Source organism: Electrophorus electricus, chromosome 3 (genome assembly GCF_013358815.1).
Source record: "Electrophorus electricus isolate fEleEle1 chromosome 3, fEleEle1.pri, whole genome shotgun sequence".
NCBI lineage: Eukaryota > Metazoa > Chordata > Actinopteri > Gymnotiformes > Gymnotidae > Electrophorus > Electrophorus electricus.
The window spans coordinates 11,937,961-11,961,957 of NC_049537.1; the positions used below are offsets into that span (position 1 = coordinate 11,937,961).

Sequence of the window (23,997 nt, forward strand, 5' to 3'; positions counted from 1 at the left end):
ACTTCCCTTACCTTTGAGGGAAACAATATTTGCGAATGATAAAAGCAGCAGCCACTATCGCAGCTATTGTAACGATCACCACCGACGCGACCACCCCGGGGTGTAGTCTTACCTAGACATTTTTAAAGAGCGACATTAGCCTAACCTTAATATTTGGTTGCATACAAGGTGATCCATTGTCAGTGCTATCATCGAAAACGGCTGTTACTGACCTGAGGAAGTGTAGTCATAGGTTGGGAAACACTTCGAAAACTCAAGCGTTTAAATTGAATATCTTCAAGTTTAGCCGAAGACAACGTAATAGATGATTCTCTAAGCATAATATAGATAACTATAAAAAGGAGTTTCTTTGTGTAGTCTATCTTATGACTAAACACTATAGCCATTGTTGTTTACTTCCTGGTGAAGTTACGTAAAAACTAATTGTTCCTCTCATTGGCCAATTGGTCGAACTTTTGGCGAATGAAGCATGTAAACGCACAGCAAATAGCGTTCTAAGCAGCGGTGGATTGCAAATTGCAACTGACTAAAATATTTGGACAGTACTTTGTAAAGCTGAAGTGTTCTAATAATTTGCTCAATGTATATGCCTATGCGTAAAGAATAAAAGCAAATACTGTGCTGGCTTTGACTTACTGTCATTAATTATAAATAAAATATAAAATTAAAGTTAACAAGAACCTTTAAAATAGACCAAATATTTATTTATATATAATCATATTTATATTTTTAAAACAAGTAATATAATAATGATTGCTATTTTTATTTATACATGCTCTCAATCAAAATTGAAATTTATATTTAATAAATTCCTCAAATACATCAATCGCAAAATGCTTGAAACTGAAAGAGCTCAAATAATCTGAAATAAAGGCTTCTTTCTCTGTCCACTGCCACAGTATATTTGAAATAAGGTACTTTCTTAATGCATGTCAGATTCTTAAATCAGCTCATAGTACTTCCCAGTCTGAGGATCAAAGTAGCAGTTGAGACAGGGATCATAGTGCAGGCTGAGAAACTCATCCTCCCTGTGGTTCTCCTGTGCCATAGACCCTGTGAAACACAAAGCAAAAGCACATCTCAGAAGCTATTCATCAAACTTTGTGTGTTCTAACCAGTTAAATAAGTTCTGCTACAATAGCCTATTTTTCAAGGTGAAGTCCTCGTTAAAGAAATTTCAGTAGTTGCCCTGTGACAAACAATCATCTCTGTCCACTTCAGTGAAATCTTGTGGAGTCCTTTAAGATCTGATATACATCAACCACACTAGATCCAGAACCTAGGCCTGGGTGTATAAGTATTGATGTAACAATACATGGTGGACACCTTACTGTGATCCCCTGCTCTGTCTGTCAGCTGCTGTCTGGGATGAATTATTGGAGGGCTAAGGATGTCCATCCATTCCCTGTAAGGGGAAAAAAAAAAAAGTCATATTCTAGGCAAAGTACTCCAATAAATGTTTCCAAAACTCTGTGGAACCATTTCATAATAAGGTGGAAAATGGTTGATATCCATTTTAAATTAAAATAAAACCAATATTAAACATCCTCTTCACACAAACCAGACACTCTAAAATGACATGGTGCTAACGCAATCTACACTTTCAAATGATTTATTAATAACAAGAGTATGCAAAATCTGAATGCCTCTGCCAGCATGTATTCTCACAGTTGCTAAGCTAACAGAGCTGGGTATTTTTAGCCTGTTAGTACACCTGTTTTGCACAGTAATCTCTTGAAAAATGTCAGGCTGATTAAATAGAAAACTAGGATGACAATAGGTGGATTACTGTTTATATGGGGACTGATAGCAACTGAAGTTGGTGGAGATGGCACAACTGAAGAAAGGGTCTTAGTTCGCAAGCATGATCTCATTAAAGTTTAAACTTTTTTTGTAGTTTGTCTTCTTATGTGCATGGGTTCCCTCCTTTCTTCACTGTTTTCTCTCTCCCTCATTTACATCAGAGGTTTTCAGATGCACCATGTGGTGCTGACTGGCAGGCTCCCTGGTGAGATGGAAAGAGAGAGAAGGATGACCTCCCAGGGAGCAACCCTGCAGTGGTGACAGCTAGGTGACGTGTAAGCCTTTGACATGTGTGGCAGCACCAGAAACAAGTGGATAATCACCTGCCCTGACAGCTGCGCCTAATTAATCACCTAGCCGGTGCACATTCCTCTTATTGTGTAAAGATTGTGTAGAGAAATATAGCTGTATGGTATAGGATGTGTTAGATGTTAATTCTTTTTAAGTGTTATGAAGTTAATGAACTTTATGTGCATGGTGGAGCCAGAATATGAGGTTTTGTATTCCTGAGGATTAAGGGCATTTTTATGTCACAGTCAGATACTCCATACCTATGAAGCCCTATGCCAGAAATCTGCTATTTAGCCCTGTTATGATTCTGGCAATCAAATGAGGTTCATCATGCTCGCAGTCACTACTGCATGTCAGAGGTTACCATCCTGATATTTCTACAGTGCTCAAATGTTTAAATGTTCTGGAGCTTAATTTTGACATGGAGAAACTTCAAGATAAGAGATTAAAAAAAAGAAGCCCTTGAAGTAACCACTGAAGTTTGCTTTAGAATTATCAACCAGGACACCAAGTAATCTTTTGATCTTGCTGGGAAACCATAGAAGATGGCTGAATAGGAAGCTCAAGGTGCTATTTGTATCATATACTTGCTGAAATCATATGTTGTTTTCTCCCTTGAGCAGGTCAGTATAATGAGCATGCCTCTTACCTAGGGTTAGAGTGCTGGAGAGGATTCATCTCTTTCTGGTAGTACTGGCCCTGTTGAGCTACCTGTTGACCACAGAGACATCTCTTTAAAGCTAGGGTAAATTATAGATGATTGTTATGTCTGGTCTGATGCCCATATGGCTAATTCAGATGTTTTACATCTAGTTTGATAAGAAGCTGCCTATATATGTATGGTGCAAATAATGGTAGCATTCATTTTGATTTCTGCTACTCTGCAAAACGTGTGTGAGATTTTAAATATATATCTATCTATCTGTGATAAAATTATCAAATATGTCATGCCCATTTGCCTGATGATGGCAGTATTGCTACTCTGCTAACAGAACTACTAATGACCATCAGCTTAAACAACTACAATGCGTTTCTTGACAGCCAATATGCTTGGCTAGTAAAATCTGAAAAATACCACTGTGCTTCGCTATTTGTTTAACCTTAGTCTAATCAATTATACCAGCTGGTAGACCATGAATAAATTGATTATGGCTGTATCTTGAATAGCATTTGAAAATAATACTCATGGTTTTATGATTTGCACATTTTCACCCAGCTCTGAGGCTAGAAAGTTTTCTTTTTGCCTAACAATGGAAAGATTTCAAAAAGTCATGTAGTCAGCCCAGCCTAATGAGGCTGACCAGTGAGACATAGCTTACTCCAGTGGACACATCCAAGTACAGATGTACAGATGACAACTCACTAGAGGGATACACTGGGTCCATGTAGAGGTGTCATCACTGCTCATACTCAGACTGACATTGCACTGGTGGAGCTGGGGGGGGGGAAACACATTACACAGAAAGCATCCATCTAAAGCTGAATAACCTTTTCCACCATGTATTATTCTTGAAACCTGCACCGTTAACCACAACAAAACACATTGTGGAGCTGCCCATGCTGCATACAGAGCTATGAGAAATTTTGTGAATTCTTTGGAATTGTCTGGATTCCTGCATGAATAAATCCTCAAATATGATATCTTCACAGAAGTCATCATAAATATCTTATTTAAGGAACAAAGCACACATTTTATATGGCCAAAGCTTTATTGTACTGATTTAAACAATTGAATTCATTGATGGAAAAAAATGTGAACCATTAATGCTAATGAAAAAAACAAACAAAAAACAAACAAAAAAAAAACACACACACAGAAGCTTCATTGTCAATGACCTCAACAAAACAATCTTTGTAGGTACTGATAAGCCCCGGGCAGTGGCTACAAGGCATTTTGGCCTTTTCCTCCATGCTTGGGTGCCTAACTCCACCCGAAGATGTCCAGAGTTGGCTGATTTTACTGCCCTAATCTGCATTCAAAACCTGGTGTTTGAGCAGGGAAATCACCAAAATGTGCTGGACTCCAGCCCTCCAGGACCAGAGTTGGGCCATTCTGCTTTATACAGCACACTTTCAGGTCAAGTGCATTTTTGAGGTCAGGACTTTCTAAAATATGACTGACTGGCTGAGCCTCTCCGTCTTTCATTTACAATATTTTGAATTACCCAGTTCAATGACCTAGATTTTCAGTTTTAGCTCACAGACCAGGGTTTGAGGCCAGTAAAAAAATTGACTGGTCAATCAATGGCCAGTTTGAGTCAGTTTTGGCCATCGACAGTGTTTGCACCCAAAGTCAGAAGTCAGTTCACCTGCCACGCCAACTGTCTGAATTTAGTTTCTCAAAAATTATGGAATTCACGGAAATTTGAAGGCAAATGCGAACTAAATGTAGTAACTTGGGGTGTGTCCCAATTATGTACTACACAGTAATACTATAAGGTATATACTTTATACAGATCTTAATAGTATGTGTACTAAACTGCCAAACCCAAATATTAACATATTACTTCGTTTCATAGTAACAGGAAGTGATGAAGTGTTGCTATGCCAACATGCGTCATTGCACGCTGTGACAGTTACATTCAACGTAGTTACGCGTCATTCTGCCTCATTTACAAATATATATAGGTTAGTAAGTTTGTTTACAAAGGCCAAACACTGAGCTAGGTGCCTACCGTGGCTAGTTAAATTACACAGCTTAACTGTTTCCAACAGCTTTCTTATTACATAGTAACCATTTTTATACATATATATTTTAGTTTACTTATGTAAAAAAAAAAAAAAAACTAAAAGTTGTAGTTACATTTAAGCATTTGTTCTTCTGCCACCATCGCTGCTAAACCTGCGTCATTGTCCGCCATTTTTTTCAAAGTTTTCCAGACGTGAGTAGGTACCCCCTTTTCCGTTTTGTATCACATTATGGGTCAATAGTGTCCGTCCGACTAGTTCTATGCAATGAGGGTTTTCGGGTGTTGTCAACCTTAATATTTTTAACTATACTAGCTACATACTCAAACATACTCTACATACTCAACTAGTGTTTATAGTGTTAATAGTACGTAATTGGGACGCACCCTTAGCCTCGTCAGGCTAAGCAAATAGTCTGCCTTAATGGCTTAATTGTAAGCACAGAACTTCAGGAGACAATGTTGGGCTTTATGCTCTCTCACCGAGATGAAAATGCGTGTCCAAAGTGTATGGTTTTGAGACGTGCGGCTCGCTCTGTGTCATGGAATTATCGATAGACAGCGCCATCGAAACGGTAACCTAGATTAGTTTAGCAAGGTATTGGAGCCTCAACTTCCAAAACATAATAGATGTTTGTAAGTGAAAATCAAAACCGGTAATGTCAGTCTTAACCCCGCCTCCCCTCCCGAGTACTGGGATGCATTGCGCATAGGGCTTCCTGCAACAAGAACAGACCTCAACGTATACAATGTATATACGATTAATAAATTAACACTTTTATGGAAAAAATTATTTTTTCACCCCAATCCAGTAAAAAATATTAAATGGGACCAGTAAAACTCTGAACTACTGGCCCAAAGGGCCATGTTATGTTGGATACTGCAGATATCCTAATATAACTCAATGCAATTCATTGATCCCTTAAAGACTGCATGTTGTCCAGTCCCTGAAGCAGCAAACAGTCCAGTATCATTATATTCCCTCTAGCAAGCTTTTCACTTGCGTGTGGCTATGCAGTGTTTGGTTTTTCCCCCAAAACATACTCCATGTACAATTACCACAAACCTCATCTGTCCACAGAACATTGTTTCAGTGATGCTGTGGACATACAGGTTTTCTTTGGCAAACATAACGTGGGCAGATGCATTTTGTTTTCCCCAGAAAGCAGCGAGTTCCTCTTTGGTAACCTCCCATCTCGTTTCTCATTCATTGTCTTTTTATATGAACAGAGATTTATCAAGAGGTCCTAAGATGCAGCAACTGGGTTCTTTGTCACTTGTTTAAGAATTATATGACTGGCCTTGCATAAATATTTGTATGGTCACATACAGAGAGTAGTAACCATTCTGAATCTACCTGACTATGGACTAATGTTTTTCTAAATTCTGTTTTCAACCCTTTCCAGTCTTATGAGCTTCAATAACCTTTCTTCTCCTTTGATTAGGCCATATTGTATTTACTGCACATAATATAAGAGAATCCTGTTAGAAAGCAGATTTTATATGACAGAACAGAATAAATCCACAATTGAACTAATTGGAACACCTGACTCCAATTACAATATTTTCAAGATGTCATTATCATAGAGCATGGGGGCTGAATTTTAACTCGAGTCCTTGAGATCCATCACCCTGTAGAGTTTTAATTCCAACCCTCATCTAACACACCTGGTGCATCTCCAGGTCCCCCTGTTCTATAGGTCCAAATACTTTTCCTCCAGTGACTTTCAATGTTTACATTATGTATTCAGTAAAGATACAGCAATGCAAAATGTTGTGTTTATTGCTAAATAACTATTTTTTCTTTATTCTGATCTAAAACACATGATCTGATCAGATTTAGCAGCCATTCATTAAGCAATCCAGATAATTCCAAAGGGTTCATAAATGTTTTTCTCAGAACCGAACACAGTATACTGCAATTACAATACTGTCAGGTATCCAGTATATTTTGTGTCACTTTGCACAGGTGTTGTACTGTATCCCCGGCAGCATATTTCTCATACCTGTGATGCGCTAAGACCTGACTCGCCTGTACCACCCTCCTCCTCTTCCTGCTGTCTCCTCAGACTGGCCAGCATCTGCAGCTCCTCTTCCACATCCTCCTCATGCTCCGGTGTCCCGCACAAATCATGCCGGCAGGAGCCTGCAGGCGAACGCCTTGTGCTCTCCCTCACCTGCAGAAGCCAAGTGGCTTCATTACTCTCCCAACACCGCCCTCCAACCAAGTGCACAGGCAGTCATGTGTTGCAGGCTACAACTAATTAGAAACCAATCCATCAGACACTGAAGGCTAATTGGCACTTCATTAGAGCAAAGACATCGGCAGGAGCACTTGCCCACTGCCTAGAGATCCGCTTAGGCAAAGAGCTGGTCAAAGACAAATTACAGACCTGTACTGGCTGTATTGATATCAACTGATTAGTACATTGAGAATGTTGGGTTGATTCATCACTTTGCTCACTGAACAGGAATGCTGCTTTAAATGTGGTTTTAAGTATGAAAGTGTTTGACATAGGAAACACCCAACAGTGTACGAAACAAAAATGATCACCAGGACATTGTGCTAAAGAAATCTGAACAATGGTTAAAGCAAGAAGCAGTTCTCAAATGTCACAACATTGAACAGATTCAGCAATCTGGGCCTAAATGGATTCATAGTAAAAAAAAACCGGGGGAGTGAGAGCCACAGCCAAGCCAGAATTACAATGATCACAGATACACTTATAAACAAACCACTCTGCTCAAGTGGGCCCATTCATTTGAAGTATGTACTTCAGTTAATTTATTTCTAATAACCCCTCCAACCTTTAATAAGATGTGTTCTAGTTAAGACCTGTCCACACATACAACCGTGTTCAACAAGTCTTTTTCCAAAAATTATTTTTTTTAAAACAGCGCTCCTGAAGGTTGGGAGTTGCAAGGTTAATGCATTTTCCTGGTTTCAGACTAAAATGTGCTATGAATGATGATTCTAGTGTTTTGTTTACTGGAGTATTATTCTAGCCTTGACTTCCAGGTGAATGTATTGCCACTGCATCACTAAACTATCACTGAACCTTTTTGAACAGGAGAGTGTTAAAGTCAAGCCGTTTTCACTGGTTGTCTGAGTGCAAATTACACACATCAGAAATGACTTACACGCCTCCACTATCTGTTTTGCCTAATTATAACTAAGCAACACAAGGTCAAACATTGTGGCTGACTCTGCTAGTTAGACAGAATATCTGTAATATGAATATTGTCTTAAAAAGTACACATAATACTAAAAGCCAAAGTTCAATGTTTTTAGACATCTTTGAAAAATACAAAAATGCAAGTGTTAGGCTAAATCTATAGACAATCTTTTGGAGTACATGCTTACCTGGTGGATTTTCAGATCACTGGAGGGAACTTCTTGAACAGATGTTCTACTAATAGTTGTCCCTGTATCTTCATCAGCCGTGGTTCTCCCGAGCCCAAACCTCCTTGGTCTGCTCCCCAAACTACTCTTTGGTTGTGCTGTGCATGGTGAGAGGCAGCGGGCTGGTGCCATGCACCCTCGCTCAGTTCTCCAGGAGCTCACAGCAGAGGAATGTGCAGCAATGGAAGTGGGAGCCTGGGCTGGCCCCCTGCAGGGCCTGGATGAGGTGGTGGGTCTGGGGATGGGAACAGGGCATGGAGTGGTGGGAGCAGGAGCAGAACATGCTGCAGCTCTCGGAGTGAAAAACATAGACAACCTCTCATCCTGATAAAAACAAAACACACACGCACAGTGAGAGAGAGAGAGAGAAAGGACATGATAGAAATAAACCATGAAAACTGGATCAAGACTTAAACCTCTTGAGACCAGTACCCCAAACAAGCAAAAATACTCTAGATATGAAGGCAGAGACACAACATTTTTGTGGCAAGTGGCAACTTCAGATTTCTAAATTACAAGTGCATTTTTATTCTCTAGGCCAGCTTCAAGACTAAGATGTGATCAAGCATCCAACTAAAAGTGACAATGGCAGATGGGATATCAACCTAATAAATGAGCAAAAATCCACTAAGACGAAGCTCAAAATATGACAAACCCAACTGCTCTCCAATTAACCATATTAATCAAAAACACAATGGTGACACTTGAAATCACAAAAAAGCTTCAATTAATGTAAGCCATTTATCAGTATCCCACTGTATTATAATCAAGCCTTTCTATTTTATAAGCATAAAATGAACAAATCATAGAACAATCTCCAGTCATCATGTATACTGTGAAAAATATTAACAATCTCAGGTACTTCAGTCAAGTGTTCTGTGCAATCATTGTTGTTTACAGTGATTTTGTGCAGTGACCTGTAACTAGTGGCACCATTAATTAGTATAAGCAATTAAAGCAATTAGTCAACATATCTGTTAAAAGTGTCTAGCTCTACCAATGACCACTTGCTTCTGTAGTCTTTAAAACAGTGAAGCAAGCATGTAATTACTCTTAAACATTTTTCTACTCAGTATCTACTTTCCAACCTCAAGACCCTCCATTATTAGAGCACCTTCAGAAATACAATTTTGCCCTCAAAATACGAGTTGTGACCTTTAAAGAAAGAATTACAAAGGGTATGATGTAACCCCTTGAAAGAGATCGGAAGCTGAAAGCAGGGACACTGTCGCAGATGAAACACACAACTAACTGTGATGTGACATAGGATGGTGCAGCCAGAACTATATCAGAGTTACCTGCAATTAATAGAGGCACCAAAGTGCCACGAAAGCTGTCTGTCAGTTTTCAGCTTCAGAAGAGATGAGGCATTGATCTAAACTAATGGCCTTAAACAGAGAGATGCTTTACACTAATGATGACATTTGCACCCAAAGACAATAGCCATTTTACTCTCAGTCCGTGTCAGTCTAATGCCTTTTTGGTACAACTCTACTATTTGATACATCATCCATTTGGGTGGTGCCATAACAAATTTTGACATTAAATAAACTTAAATAAATAAGATTATGCCTTGTGTACTTATACCAATACCAAAGTGAATTTGTTTTGGTTGTACTAAGATTTTGGTTGTAATAAGATTAGAACTTATTATAATACATGTAATCAGTACATGTGTTACTGATATAATATAACCAGTACACTCCATAATGCTTACACTTACAACACATATTCAGGCATCATATTAAGCAAATGTTATCACTCTTCTTGTCGGCAAAGAGACATCAGCCAATAATATTAGCAAGTGTCATCTTTAAGGAATGCAACATAAACATGAGGTTATAAAATATCCCAAGGAGATAATTATATTTCTTCTCATTTCCCACTAGTTATGAATAAGAGACACATTTGTCACTAAAGACAGTGCAAAGAAATATAACACATTGAAGTGGGACTGTAGTAGTGTGAGGGTGGGCAGGGAAGCCTGAATGGGAAGAGAAAGAACCAATCAATCTGTCAGTGGCATCAATCAAAAAACACTAATTAAGTGCTGCAAAACATATGTATGGTGGAGATGAGACTGATTTCCCTAGGGCCAAAAAACACACTGCAAGAGGAAGTGAATGATGTGTTCCTCAAAGCATGCTGAACTGAGGAACTAAATGCAGACTCATAAGAAATGAAGTGAACTGATGTTTTTTTCTTCGTGGGCTTAATTGAATCATGTGTCCCTGGAGAAGTAAGCTACGTGTCAGGGAATGGAGGAAAAAAGGTTACTGTTGTATCATCTGTACAAGCCTGTTTCTGAGCAGAAAAGATCAGCCTAAAGACCTTGGTTGTCACTTGAGAATAAAAAATATAGCTTTTAAAATGAAATGCCGTTCTGAAGGTAATTCTGTACATAGAAGTCAGTTGCTGTATAAGGATAGGTCAACATTTATTTTTCTCCATTCTTGCTTTGCTTGGATTGTTTGGAGTGTTCTCAAGTCATTCATGCAATTATTACTGGAATCTGTATTCATGTTCTGCCTAACATTCAGTAACTACCTGGAGCTATCTGTAGTGGGATAAAAAATTGCCAGTTCCTTCTTGTTTCCAGTTATTTTTCTAAAGATGTGATGTCATAAACTTTAGGGATCTCGGTAAACAGCATGGGACCATGATTTTATTCAGCTTTACAAGTTCATTATCACTGTTTAATAATACTGTTTGTTCTGAGATTCAATGGCCACTTACAGTGATATCCCAGTAGAGTAAATGCACAAATTACTTTAACAACACACTGAGGCTTCTGAAATTGGATAATTGGACCCAAGAAGTAAGGATAAATGTGTTAATTGGTGTCAAAGCACTGAACTCGGCCTTGAGCTCGACATCCTTCTGAGTCATTTCCCCACTGAAGGAAATAAACTCATTCTCCTTGGTGACTTCAACCTTCCATCAGACAAGCTGCATTCCTCCTGCATCCTTCCGCTGTTGACAGCATTTGACCTCAACCTCAACCACTCTCCTCCGACTCACAAAGCGGGCAATGTTCTAGACCTGATCTGCACCTGTACCACCACAACATCGGACATCGCAGTCACCCCCCTCCACCTCTCGGACCATCACTTTCTATCCTTCTCTCTCTTCCTTCTTTCTCTTTCCATCCAGTCCTCTCCAACATGTTCCTCCTTCCTCCGTCGCAATCTGCACTCCATAACTCCCTCTTCCCTTACTTCTACTATTTTGTCCACCCTTCCTCACCCTGACTCTCTATCCTCTCTCTCTTTGGATACAGTTACAAATACTTTCATTTCTACACTCTCCTCATCAATTAATCTTCTGTGCCCTCTCTCCTCTAGACCCGATAAGTCCTCCGCACCTGCCCCCTGGCTAACAGAAACACTTCGCTGCCACAGGAGAGAACTAAGGACTGCAGAGAGGTGGTGGAGGAAATCCCGTGTAGAGTCATCCTACTACAGAGAGAAATTCAAATCATCATCATCTGATCCACGCAAGCTCTTCACTATTTTTTCTTCTCTCCTTAATCCTCCCCCAACCCCCCCCCCCCCATGTCTTACTCCGGATGATTTTATCACCTTCTTTGAGGAGAAGGTTGCAGCAATCCGCCAGTCCTTGTCCTCTGTTCCCACTCCTCCAACTAATGTGCATTCCCCAACATCCAACTCTCTGACTTCTTTTTCTCCTCTCTCCACAGATGAAATTCTTCAACTCCTGACTTCCAGCAATCCGACTACATGTCCGCTGGATCCAATTCCTTCTGCTCTGTTCCAGACAATCACAAGAGATCTGCTTCCTTTTATTTCTGTCATCATCAGCAACTCCTTATCTTCTAGATATGTGACTATTGCATTCAAAACCGCCAGGGTGGTACCAATCCTCAAGAAGGCCTTACTTGACAGCTCCAGTGTTACCAACTACAGGCCAGTATCACTTCTCTCTTTCCTCTCAAAAGCCCTTGAACGAGCAATTTATAATCAATTGTCTCTTTTTCTCACCCAGCGGTGACTGAGAAACTTCATGCCGCTAAAGCTGCCAAACAGTCATCTGTTTTGATTCTTCTAGACCTTTCAGCAGCCTTTGACACAGTGTACCACAACATTCTTCTCTCTGTTCTTTCCAGGCATGGTGTGACTGGCTCTGCTTGGAGATGGTTTCAGTCCTATCTGGATGGACGGTCCTATCAGGTGACATGGGGAGGATCCACATCCAAACCGTGTAGACTCTCCACTGGTGTTCCACAAAGCTCAGTATTGGGCCCCCTTCTCTTCTCTTTGTATACTCGTTCTTTTGGTGATGTAATATCTTCTCATGGTTTCTCCTACCACTGCTATGCCGATGACACTCAATTATTTCTTTCTTTTCCACCCTCTGACACGCAGGTCTCCAGACGTATCTCGGCATGCTTGACTGACATTGCGTCATGGATGACAGCCCACCACTTGAAGCTCAACCCCAGTAAAACTGAGCTTCTGTTCATCCCAGGTACTCCTAACCCTTACCATGACCTCACTGTTTCCTTTGAGAACTCCCTGGTATCACCATCCGAAGCTATCTGTAGCCTAGTCGTAACTTTGGACAACCAGTTGTAATTCTCAACTCATGTTTCTAATCTAACCCGGTCTTGCAGATTCCTCCTTTGTAACGTACAAAGGATTCGACCCTTTCTTTTGCAGGAAGCTACCCAGGAGCTTGTGCAGTCTCTTGTGATCCCAAAGCTAGACTACTGCAACTCGCTACTTGCTGGTCTTCCTCTAAGAGCCATCAAACCTCTACAACTTGTCTAGAATGCAGCAGCACGACTGGTCTTCAATCTTCCGAAGTTCACACATGTTACTCCACTGCTGCGCTCCCTTTATTGGCTCCCTGTAGCTGCATGCATCAGATTTAAAACCTTGAAGCTTGCCTACAAATCCAGAAATGGACCAGCCCCTTCATATATGAGGTCAATGTTCAAAGCCGATCTGTACCTCGGGTACTTCAAACCTCAAGTATGGCTCGGCTTGAAATACCTTGCTTTAGGTCTCATGGACGACAAGCATTGAGACTGTTTTCTGTCCTGGCTCCAAGATGGTGGAATGAACTCCCACTTGCTGTCCGGACAGCAGAGTCCCTTGCAGTCTTCAAACGCAGACTGAAGACCCATATATTTTTAGAATATTTAAAGGATAACTGACACTGCTCCCATATTGACTGACTAATTTAGTACTTATTGTAGGGTACTGTTTATGTTGTTTAACAAACTCTAGCACTAAATTGTTTATAGCACTTATCATTGTTTAAGATAGACCTTATGTATTTTGTACTTCTAGGTATCAGCATTAATTCCTGTATTCTACAGTATTCTAGTTCATTGGTATGTTTGATTCTAACCTACTGTACTGTACTTATATATTCTATGAGTAAATGACAAAGCACTTTTGTAAGTCGCTCTGGATAAGAGCGTCTGCTAAATGCCGTAAATGTAAATGTAAATGTAAGTGAGTGCTTGTGCTTTGTGTATGTTTATGTGCATGCAGGGGTCAGCACTGAAACCACCGTCATCATCATAAGCAGGCCTGAAATGTTCCAAAACGGTCAACAATAAGTTAACTTTGCAAGATCTGCTGAAAAGGGCCCCCAGAGATAACCAGCCTTTGCCTGATTTATGGTATGATAAACCCAGATGTAATGGCTATTTAAACAATGGGAAGTCTTTTGGCTTATTCAGACAGTTCCTGTAGTCTAGCGTTGGATTTCCAAAGATCTGTACATGTGTGCATGTGATTGTGTACCTCTTCACCCTCGCTCCCAATGAAGTCATCTTCCAGGCATGCCTCTTTTCGTTCCCCTTCACGGCCAAGGTTGTCATCAACTTTGAGGTCCAAAGACAGTTTCACAAAGGGGTCGCAGAAAGGCTGACCGCTTTTGGCTGAGTGAGGGCACGAAGAAAAAGTAAAGACTTCCTCAGCATCCCCTCCTTCAGCGTCACTAAGGCTGAGCTGAAGATGAGTGCCGCTAGTGTCATTATTACCCTTCCCCAGCGCACACACACGAGAGTGCACAGCAGATGGAGACTGACACTGCAGATGCCTGGAAACAGGCCCAGGAGTATCCAAACAGCAGGCCTCATCTGCAGAACAGAGGTGTGCTCATAAGCATTGTCTGGCACTAATTTGGCTGCAATACATCAACTCTTCTAAGACACCAACAAAGTTAAAAAGACGAAAAAAAAAATCCTGATCACAGAAGTTGCAATCAAGATTTTCTGAAAAACCCTTTCCCTCTCCCTGCAAGGAATTTCTAAAAACAATGAAGATAAAACCATTGACTGTTTTTGAAGTATGTGATGCACATGGCCCAAGCAGAAGACCTTTCATTTTTAGTCAAAAATATGACCTAAGGAAAAACATTAACCACTCATTTCTCCTACAGGAAACTCCCATTGACTTAATGGCATAAAGCAGATCAATAATAGAGATCTAATTACCACTCATAACGTTTTGTCATTCATTTTTCATACCAGAGCTCATATTCTTTCCCTATGTTCACTTTAATGAGCATATGCTAATAGGTGCATAAGCACGATGCTATAGACTGTGACGAATGCTATGATGGCTGCCAAAAGCGGATGAATTTCTAGGACATATCCATTTCTCTTTTCATGCTGCAACATGTGGTAATTGCAACATTATGCTTTAATGAATCCTAAAAATATTTTAAAGTGTGAATGGGGCATTAAAACAATAGTAGTTTATTATAAGCCTATATATTTTTCTTTCAGTCTTCAGAGAAAGCAGGAGAATGTGGGGAAGGAAAACTAGCATTAGCTATTAGTGTGCAAATGTGTGTGTCTGGGGCAGGGGGGGCTGTTGTGGCTTTCCCACTGGCACACAAACAACATCATTAGTAGATGGGGAGCTATGCTGCAGAAACATCATAATTCAAATGCAGCTGTAAGGAAGCCTGTGGGGTCTGTGTGCCCTCATATTAAAAAGAAAAGACACCCAGAGAGCAGGGAGCCAAAGACACCACCGAGACCAAGGTGATGAATGCGGCTGGCTCACGGAAAGCGTATGAGGGTGCAGCAGCTTGATCCCCACGTTTCAGCCAAACGCTCAGCACTTAAGCATATGTGCGCCTGAGATTTCACCTCTTTTGCCTTGCATGAAGTTTGTTGCAAACACCAACTTGTTCAGACTTTTTATTTTCAACTGGGTCTTAACAGGTGCATTATTTAAACTGCATCATGTTTTGGTGCAGCCTCAAAAAGAAATGTCCACCTGGGAATGTGAAACAGGCCAAGATTTGTATTATTGCCTCTTGCTCATCCCTAGAGAATAAATGGGCCTTGGCACCAAATGTGATGCTTTGGCAGGGCTGCACAGATCCCTCCTCTGGTGTGGTTAAACTGGGTTTCATTCCTTCCAAGTTGTAAATATAGGTGCTAATTAGCTAGTTTGTTACATTTGTTCAGTCCTGAGCCGTCTGGTGGACATTTGTTTTCTAAACTTCATGAAAGCAAAACTCCATCTGCTAATCCTTTAAGATGGTTGTTCCTATTGCCAGAGATATGTGTGTCAGAACAAATCTAATGTTTTTTGTTTAAACACTCAATAGCTTTGAAAAACTGCACTGGACAGTCAAACCTAGGACTGTCACTGACAGACAGTTCCACAGTGACAGCTGAATGAAGGGCATGTTATGCTATTAGCTTCCATAAAACCACATTGTGTAAAAACATAATTCTTTGTTCATGAAATCTCAATGCCTCTGTCATCATGAAAATGCTCAGAATCATCTATCAGGCACTACCCAGTCTCACCTTTTCAGCAGTGGCCACATAATTAAACCACACACACTTGCAAAGTGCTTCTCAAGTATAACATTACCTCCAGCTCCTCAAAAGAGCTTTGCAGATTTAGATTCGCAGCACGTTTTTGAAAAGACTTACATTGTAATCACCTTTTCTAATTGCCAACAGTTCACACTGGCCCAAACCCCCGAGACTTCTCCCTGACCCACACAGTATACTAAATGTCCTATTATCACTAATGAACTTTCTCTCTCTGACTGAGGGGAGCTGGTGCTAGTCTCTCTGCTGGAGAGGATTGTTAACTTACTACACTTTGACATTCAGGGTTGGTGCGGCCGGTGGAGGGACGACGTCTACTGCGGCCTTTCATTTATTGAGTTAAACGAAGGAATGCTTGGTTTGTAATAAAAGTGTGGTCCTTGTGGGAGTGAATGAGTGCAAAAGATTTAGGGAAATATTGTAAGCATCTATCTTGGAGTTGTTTCAACCTATGGGTTTGTGGGGATAGTCTTTGAAGAGCTACTTTATAAGCATGAAACCACTTCAAAAATTGAATGTGTGTTTAGTTTAGGTGTACTGACTATGAATAATGTAAATAAAACCAGGCCTGGATGCTTTATGTAGGAAGGTACTGTCTAGGCAGATGCTTAAGCATCACTGAAGTCTTTATTACTAGATGTTACCAGCTGTATACAGAAACTCACCCAGCATATGTGGATTTGATGATGGATTTCCCTCTATGACATTTGAACAATCATATTGTACTTGGTGCAGGGAAGATTTTTGAGATGACTCTACTCCCTCTTGGATTGGAAGAGGTATATCGCCATGATTTCCTAGGAAGACCGGAGTATACATCATTTAATTGTTATAGTAACACATATCCTCCAATAAACAAAAGGACCTTATTTTCATAATTATAACTCAGATTCAACTATAAGGCACAAAGGGATCAGTTTTCATGCAGGAAGAGTGGTATAGCATTAGCCCACTGCTAAATTTCTTGGGCGTTGGCCAGTTTTTCCTCATTCACACTCAGCTGGTTTTTTGGTAGCCAAAAAAAAAAACGTGCATACGTGCACATGCTAGGAATGACACAACAGGGAGTTTGACATTCGAAATCTGCGGGCACAGTGGTGTTTTCAAGCCCATTTTGTTCCAAAATTGTGCTTGTGTTACCGCCCCACTCTTTGTACTGACACAAGTCCAAAACAGTATTTTCCTAACTTCAAACATTTAAAAGAACGAGATGTAACCTTTGTGAGGTTAAATGGCGTAAGATGGTACATAATCTAAATAGTGGTTTTAATCTAAAACATAGTTTTAATGGCAGAATAAGACCTATATATGCCACACACACATATGCCAATAACTGTATAATTGTCATAACTGTACAAAGGGTATAGTTGTGAAAGGCTGAGGCTGTGATATTTTTGTAATAGAATGTTCATTGGAGGCAATTCAAGACAGATTAATGCAGTGACATATACGCCCCATATATCGCTCCCTTAATAGATGAAAACAGATGCATTCTGTTATTCCTATAAATAGTGAAAAAAAACTGGGCATCTTAGATTCCATATATAGTAATAGACGTTACTGGCTGGCTGACATTATTTACAACAAATGCATTGTTTTCTCTTGCATATGCGAGCATTATAGGAAAGTGCATTGGCCAATATCTCTGATGATAAATTTTGTGATTCTGGTATTTATTTTTGTTATACGTCTTTTCTGTGGGCAACGATACAGCAACTGCCAGATTCACATTGGTAGCCACTGCTAAGTTGTTTTTCATCTTAGCAGCTACTACTGAATTGTATGTTCTTATTTGTTGCAGATAAAATAATTCAGTCAGTTGTATTCAGTGGTGTTTGGGTGAAGTGGCTTTGAAGTGAGGTGACATAAAGAGTGTCCATCCACAAAGCTGGGTTGTAAGAAATAGGACTGGCTTTTCAGAATTTGCTTTAAGTCAGGGGATAGTATATCAGCCTTGCATCTCCGCCAAGAATGAGAAGGGGTAAATTAAGCGCAATTGCGGAGCAAAGTATTATAAAAAATACCACTGTAACACATGGCCTATTGTGCCTCTCCACCTATGTAGTTGTAGGCACATTCATTTTTGGTCAGGAAAATTGGGCGGGCATGGATTGGTTTAGCCGAGCCAGATTAACCACACCCCATCATTGTGCCACTAATCCCTGCTCCGGCTGGCAAAGAAACAGTGTCCATAATCAGTTGTTTTCCTGGGTATGCAAGTCACCACAAACACAAATTGATTGCAAAAAGGAAGTAAGTAATATCCTGAATGATGTTATCTTGACTCTTGAATGACAACCTCTTCTATTTACAGAACACCCAAGTGAATAGTCACCTCAGCTAAAAGTGGAATTAAACTGTCATGATTAATCTGATATAAAACGTAGGTCCTTACGTGTAACTTGTTTCTCTTTCCAAGCACTGTGACTTAGCCATGCTCTCCTAGATGTTTCCCTCTCTGAGGAGGCACTCTCAGTTGGGGGTCGAGGCTGTAGATTTCCACTTCTCCCTGTGATCACGAATCCAAATGCACAAGCAAATCAATTAAGCTCAATAAAATTCTGGTAAATTAAATGTACCACTGAGCAATTACAATGAAACTACATCACCAACTCACTGTATCCATATTACAAACAGCAAAGAGAGGTATAGCAATCCAGCACCACTGTTACCCAGTAGGTGTCAAATTAACTGTGTAAGAGTTCATTCACCACTGGTAATTTCATGTCGTTAACAAATTATGGTAAGATGTTGTTAATTGTGTAGTCCTGGTTTCTTTTTCTTCCCTTCAGGCAATCAAACTCATTTTGTGCAGTGTGCTTAACTGTCAAATACAGGCAGGTATCAGAAATAAAATGCAGCTAAGCTCTGCATTAAAAACCATAAACTCAATTCCGAGGGGGACTTTAACCAAAAGCATTAATAGATAACAGGATTCCTGGAGATAAGTCCACATTTGTTAGATGCATTTACCTGACAGTATACTGACACCCATGTCAGTCTTGGCTCTATGCTCTATCCCAATTGCTAATGATCTATCCTTCCTTGCCGTAAGTGGTGGGTGGCATGCAAACCTTGACCCAAAAGCGATATGGGAGCAGTCCTGGGTTTTAGGTCCCCGAGCACTGGCCGCCCTGCCTCTGCCTGCCTGATCTATTGGTCACATAAGCAGACACAAAGCGATTGTTATGCATGCATCACAAATGTCAAATAAATCATAATGTAAAAGGTCTAAGGCTCAGACTGAGGCAGCACATCTAATCTAATAATTTCCTATATCCAGTTTCAAGCTCATTTTTTTCCTTGGAGTCTCAAAAGCAACAAGTCAACAGTGGACATATGTTTTGGGTCAAATTCTAACCACCTTCAAAACAGAGAAAATGTGCCGAGGACAAGTGTGTGGTGGGTGCATGTGGAGTCTGCTCAAGGGCACAAAGGCAGTGGCTTGCCGCACTGCAGCAGAACATCTAGTTGCCGTTTTATTCACTGAGAATCAAACCTGCAGCAAAAAAAAAAGTCAGTAGCTCTAACTACTTTTATAGTCACTGGCTATGCACAACAACACTGATTAAACTCCCACGACTCACCAGAGGGTGCATGCTTCCGTTCTTCAACCTAGTAACTACGTCATTTTTAAATTATCTTCAAAGTAATTGCTGATTAATTCACAGTAGTTACAGTAGTTATTATAATATACCTTTAAAAATATCTAAATAATAAGTTGGGAGTTTAAGAGGTTACAGCCCTCTTAACGTAGCCTTAAAGAGTCAACAAATCAAAACTTTTCTATATGTACTGAAGTTGTCAAAAAACATCTAAAGAGGGTCACAATGCATGTTAGGATTTTACAGCAAGGATTTTACAACAGTTATTGTAACTGCTCTTGATCATTTGTTTAACTTGAAATATCATAATATTTTCAATTGCAACTCACAGCAATATTGACAAAATAAGGCAAAGGAGGAAGGTCAAGGCAACTTGGCAGATGAACACAAAATAGTAGCATCTGTTACATCAGTTTAGCAGCCAGCTCAATTTCCAAGGCTACAAGCTGTGAGGATTGCACAAATACAGACCAAAATGTTTCGATACACAGTTGCTAAGAAACCACAATCCTTTTCCCAAACTTCAGATGTCCAAACACGCTATGAATAATTGAGGGGAAAAAAACAATTTAAGTACATCTTGTCGATATCTACTGTATGATAGCTAGTGGCATCGCTTAAAGGCTGTTTTTAAAACCAGTCTGCTGAAAGCAAAAAGAAGCCATTCCAAGAGCAATTTTTTACAGCCAAAAGATCACATACTTTCAATAACCCAAGATGAAAGGACTACTGCCATATGAGGGTAACAGACGTCTGCATAAACTGATGTATCCCTGAGTGTCCCAGGTTCAGCGGAGAGGACAGGTACATGACTAAAGAGATAGGATTAGAGCTCCCCTGGTAAGAGGAAGTGTGTCAGGTCGACAGACTGAAAACAGCAGGAAGTGTAACTGAGGGGATCAGACCTTTCCCCAGACTCTTTAAGACTGAACAACCTTGTAAACAACTATGGATCCTTATTAATAAACTGACAGAGCTGATTTAGTCCCAGTTATTTGAGTTCTTTTTGAAAGAGATGATCATTAGAAATGAACTCCTTTTTGAAAATGGATGTATAACAATATTTGCTTTCTTCACATGTAAAGAGGTTTATTATATTTATTTTTATAATAAGAAAAAAAATGTTAAACCCAATATAATTACTTTCACTTGGTACTAACCAGATTCTGAGCTGGTTGCACTCATTAGATGGGCTTGACCCAGTCTTTCCATATCCACAAGTTGAGTAACATGCTGAACATCAGGAGGGAACTGGCAACTCTTGGGAATCTCTTCCTTAGGCCCATTGCTCATGTCATAAAGATCTTAAGGAAAAATCACGTAGTTGTTAAGTATTCATCAACTTATCAACTTGTCATTACAGCTGCCAGGTTATAGCTGCCAGATGATGATGATAACTGCAGAACAATTTTTAAACATTTCATAGAACAGTTACCTTTAGAATGTCTCTAAGAACAGTCCCAGATAAGAAAAATACTTGAAGAAAAATTGCAGAGACATAATATGCTTCCTTCTGTTTGAAATAGTCAGACAACTGAAAAGAGTGAGAATGTGGTTTCACTAGCCTCTGTCCATGCAGTCTACAGGTTCAGTCCTCATGGTGAAGATGCGTCTGACCTTACAGCAGGCAGAAATCACAATGCCATCCAGAGAGAGAAACTCAGCCCCTCGGAACAGCTCAGCAGTAAATGTGCCCAGATCGATGCACAGGTTGCACCACTGTGGACAGCCACAGTTAAACTGTTGCAATACATCTTTAACTAGCTTCTAGGCTTCAGCTTTCTTCCATTAGCAAGCTGGCCTCTAATGTGCAGCTGGGAAAATGCAGGGCTGGGCATACGGTGTTTACAAGCACTCACAATATTGCGTCTGAGGCCGATGAGAGGTATTCTGGCATGCAGAGGGGTAGCAGAAAACTCCTTATGCACCGTGGACAAGTAGAGCCTCCGTTTCAGGTGCTCTTGATCTGTTATTCTGACAGAAGCACAGGAACATCAACCATAGCAACTGATTTGGGAAGTAAATGGGAGGCAATTTTAATCTGTTTCCTGTGTCTATGTGTGGGTGTGTGTTAGTGCATGTACATTTGTATGTATGAGGTCACATCCATGATTGTGCGAATAAATTCAGTCTACATGCTAATTCACCTTGTGCACTTTCAGTGAATCTCATTTATCTTATAACCCATGAGACAGGCTTCAGGGAAAGGGTACTAAAATCACCTCACAAACCCAAGAACTCATTATCCACTGTTGCCGATATCCTGTCAACAACACAGCTAAATTGTTTAGGAGATGATATTACAGTTATGTCAATATCTATTTTTCATTAAATGTGAATACTATTTTTGCTAATGAAATGGGTGTACACTCATACACTATACCGTGTTTCTATGGTGACACGTACACAAGCTCAGTAGAGAAGTCTTTACCAAGAGGAACATTCACCTGTAGGACCACGAACCTCTGAATCAGGACAACTAGAGAAATGGGACACATGATCTCAAACTAGGCCAGGCAGAGGAAACAAAGAGATACATTATTGTGAATGATTGGGCTCTCGCCATAAGACGTGAGAATAATGGCTCTATAATGTGGTTTAGTCCTTTTCTTTATAATATTATGCCATGACCTCCTAGAATAAAGAGGAAGATCTGGTTATAAACCTCAAGAACTGCTCATTTCAACGTTCTTGGGCCAGTTTCTCAGACCCAGATTAAATCTGAACCTAAACTAAAATGATTTTTCAATTGTGATTTCCAATTAACACTCCAGTATACGCAATGACTATGTTTAATCCATGTCTGGGAAACCAGCCCTTCATAAATACAATGTTGACTTATATGAATAGAATACAATCTGGTTCTAGGAATCTAGAAATAAAACAGAAGTTTTGATGATCAACAACAACAAAAAAAATGATTCTAAGCATGCATCTCTACACTTACGAGGCATCTTGCCATCCTTAGGCAACTGCATCTTATGTGTTTGACTGCTGCCTTCAAGGTTGTACACAAACCCTTTCACTTGTTTATCAAATACCTGTTTTTAAATGTTAAAACAACAGTAACAGTAATAACAGCAAAAGCATCACATCAATACACGAAACATCTTAAATATATATTTCATGTCATGGCCTTTGTAAGATAGACTGGCTCATTCCTTATGCAGCTGTCACTTTTAGCATGACTTCGTATGTCATGGATCTCCTGATGTTACAGGCAATCTATCCATAGCAGTGTGTGTGTGTGTGTGTGTGTGTGTGCGCTTAGGCGTGAATAAATCTAATATGTAGAGAATGAAATACTGACATGAAACTGTCAAAGTAAAATAAAATCTAGCATACATGGGCTAATACATACTCTACGTATTGACGGTTGGCCACCACTAAGCTTCCATTTAGCCACGGGATCTTTTCCTTGTGCGCTGAAGATCTCAACGAAGGCACCGCCCTGGAACATCGTAAAACAAATATTACACATACACATACAGTAATTTTCCCAAATACAATATTCTCGGAACTGCGTCCAGGTAATCAATTCATACCTGATACTCATTCTTGAACATGTTTCCAACGTCTGTGAAAGCCGGAAACCTAAAGTGAGATATTTAAAATATATAATGTTACTCTGTACTGAACTTTGCAAACATTAACATTAGCTAACGAGTCAGGTTGTAAGTAGCCGGTTTTTAAGGTCGTTTAAGCTATTTTAGCTTCATAGTTTAACACGAAGAAATCGATTAGCTAGCTTGCTGATATTCCTAAAATCGGTTTGTTCGAAGGACTAGTCGGTTGAATATCACGTATCGCTAGCGAGGTATGCATAACGATAATGTAACAGGTCTCTGTTAGACAGCTTGCTATTATTAATTAGCTAGCTGGCCTAGCCACAACAAAAGGTTCAGTGGTTAAACACACAAACCTACCGACCCAAGAAAACACGAAATAAGTGCATAAACGATGCATTGTATGATTTGTATGTCATTTAATACCGTGATGAATTACTTCAACCAAAACAGACTGAAAATTCGGGACCAGCGAGCTAGGCAGCAAGGACCACGCTTGGAACTGGAAAAAGTACCAATAAGCGGCGTTTCTATGACAACGGACGCTACAAGGTAGCTAGTGTAGTTTGCACTCTGTTTTTGTATCTCTTAAAAAGCTGCAGTATAACATGGATTTTAAACAGTTTCCTACAAAAGCGTAATATAATAAAAAGGACAAAGAAACAAAAATAAATAAAAACCGTAAGTAATGCTCTCTTACTCTAGCTGCCATTATGTATTACGTATAAAGTGTAGGCTACCTGTGTCGTAAGCAGTTATCTTATTTTTTCCATTCTGCAGCATATCAAGTCTTCTATATATAAGC

The 23,997-nt window shown here is 39.9% G+C and overlaps 1 protein-coding gene across 4 annotated transcripts; it reads right to left on the minus strand.

Moving 5' to 3' along the window:
- Window positions 1–764: 764 nt before the first annotated feature.
- Window positions 765–23,683, minus strand: cfap20dc (CFAP20 domain containing). Of its 4 annotated transcripts, XM_027010967.2 has the most exons (19): window positions 23,619–23,683; window positions 23,172–23,220; window positions 22,988–23,077; window positions 22,574–22,667; window positions 22,033–22,105; window positions 21,486–21,600; window positions 21,192–21,345; window positions 20,787–20,930; window positions 18,995–19,174; window positions 18,417–18,530; window positions 16,687–16,818; window positions 14,201–14,299; window positions 13,962–14,098; window positions 8,146–8,508; window positions 6,788–6,958; window positions 3,458–3,529; window positions 2,744–2,805; window positions 1,327–1,405; window positions 765–1,053 (listed from the first exon to the last, which is right to left on the minus strand). In XM_027010967.2, exons 2-19 carry the CDS (start codon window positions 23,190–23,192, stop codon window positions 946–948), a joined length of 2,208 nt encoding a protein of 735 aa, XP_026866768.2. In that variant the 5' UTR covers window positions 23,193–23,220; window positions 23,619–23,683; the 3' UTR covers window positions 765–945. The 4 variants fall into 4 exon arrangements, with proteins under 4 accessions (XP_026866768.2, XP_026866770.2, XP_026866767.2 ...); XM_027010969.2 differs by lacking the exon at window positions 23,619–23,683 and having other exon boundaries at window positions 1,332–1,405; window positions 23,172–23,272; XM_027010966.2 differs by lacking the exons at window positions 23,172–23,220; window positions 23,619–23,683 and having other exon boundaries at window positions 1,332–1,405; window positions 13,962–14,299; window positions 22,988–23,086.
- Window positions 23,684–23,997: the final 314 nt, after the last annotated feature.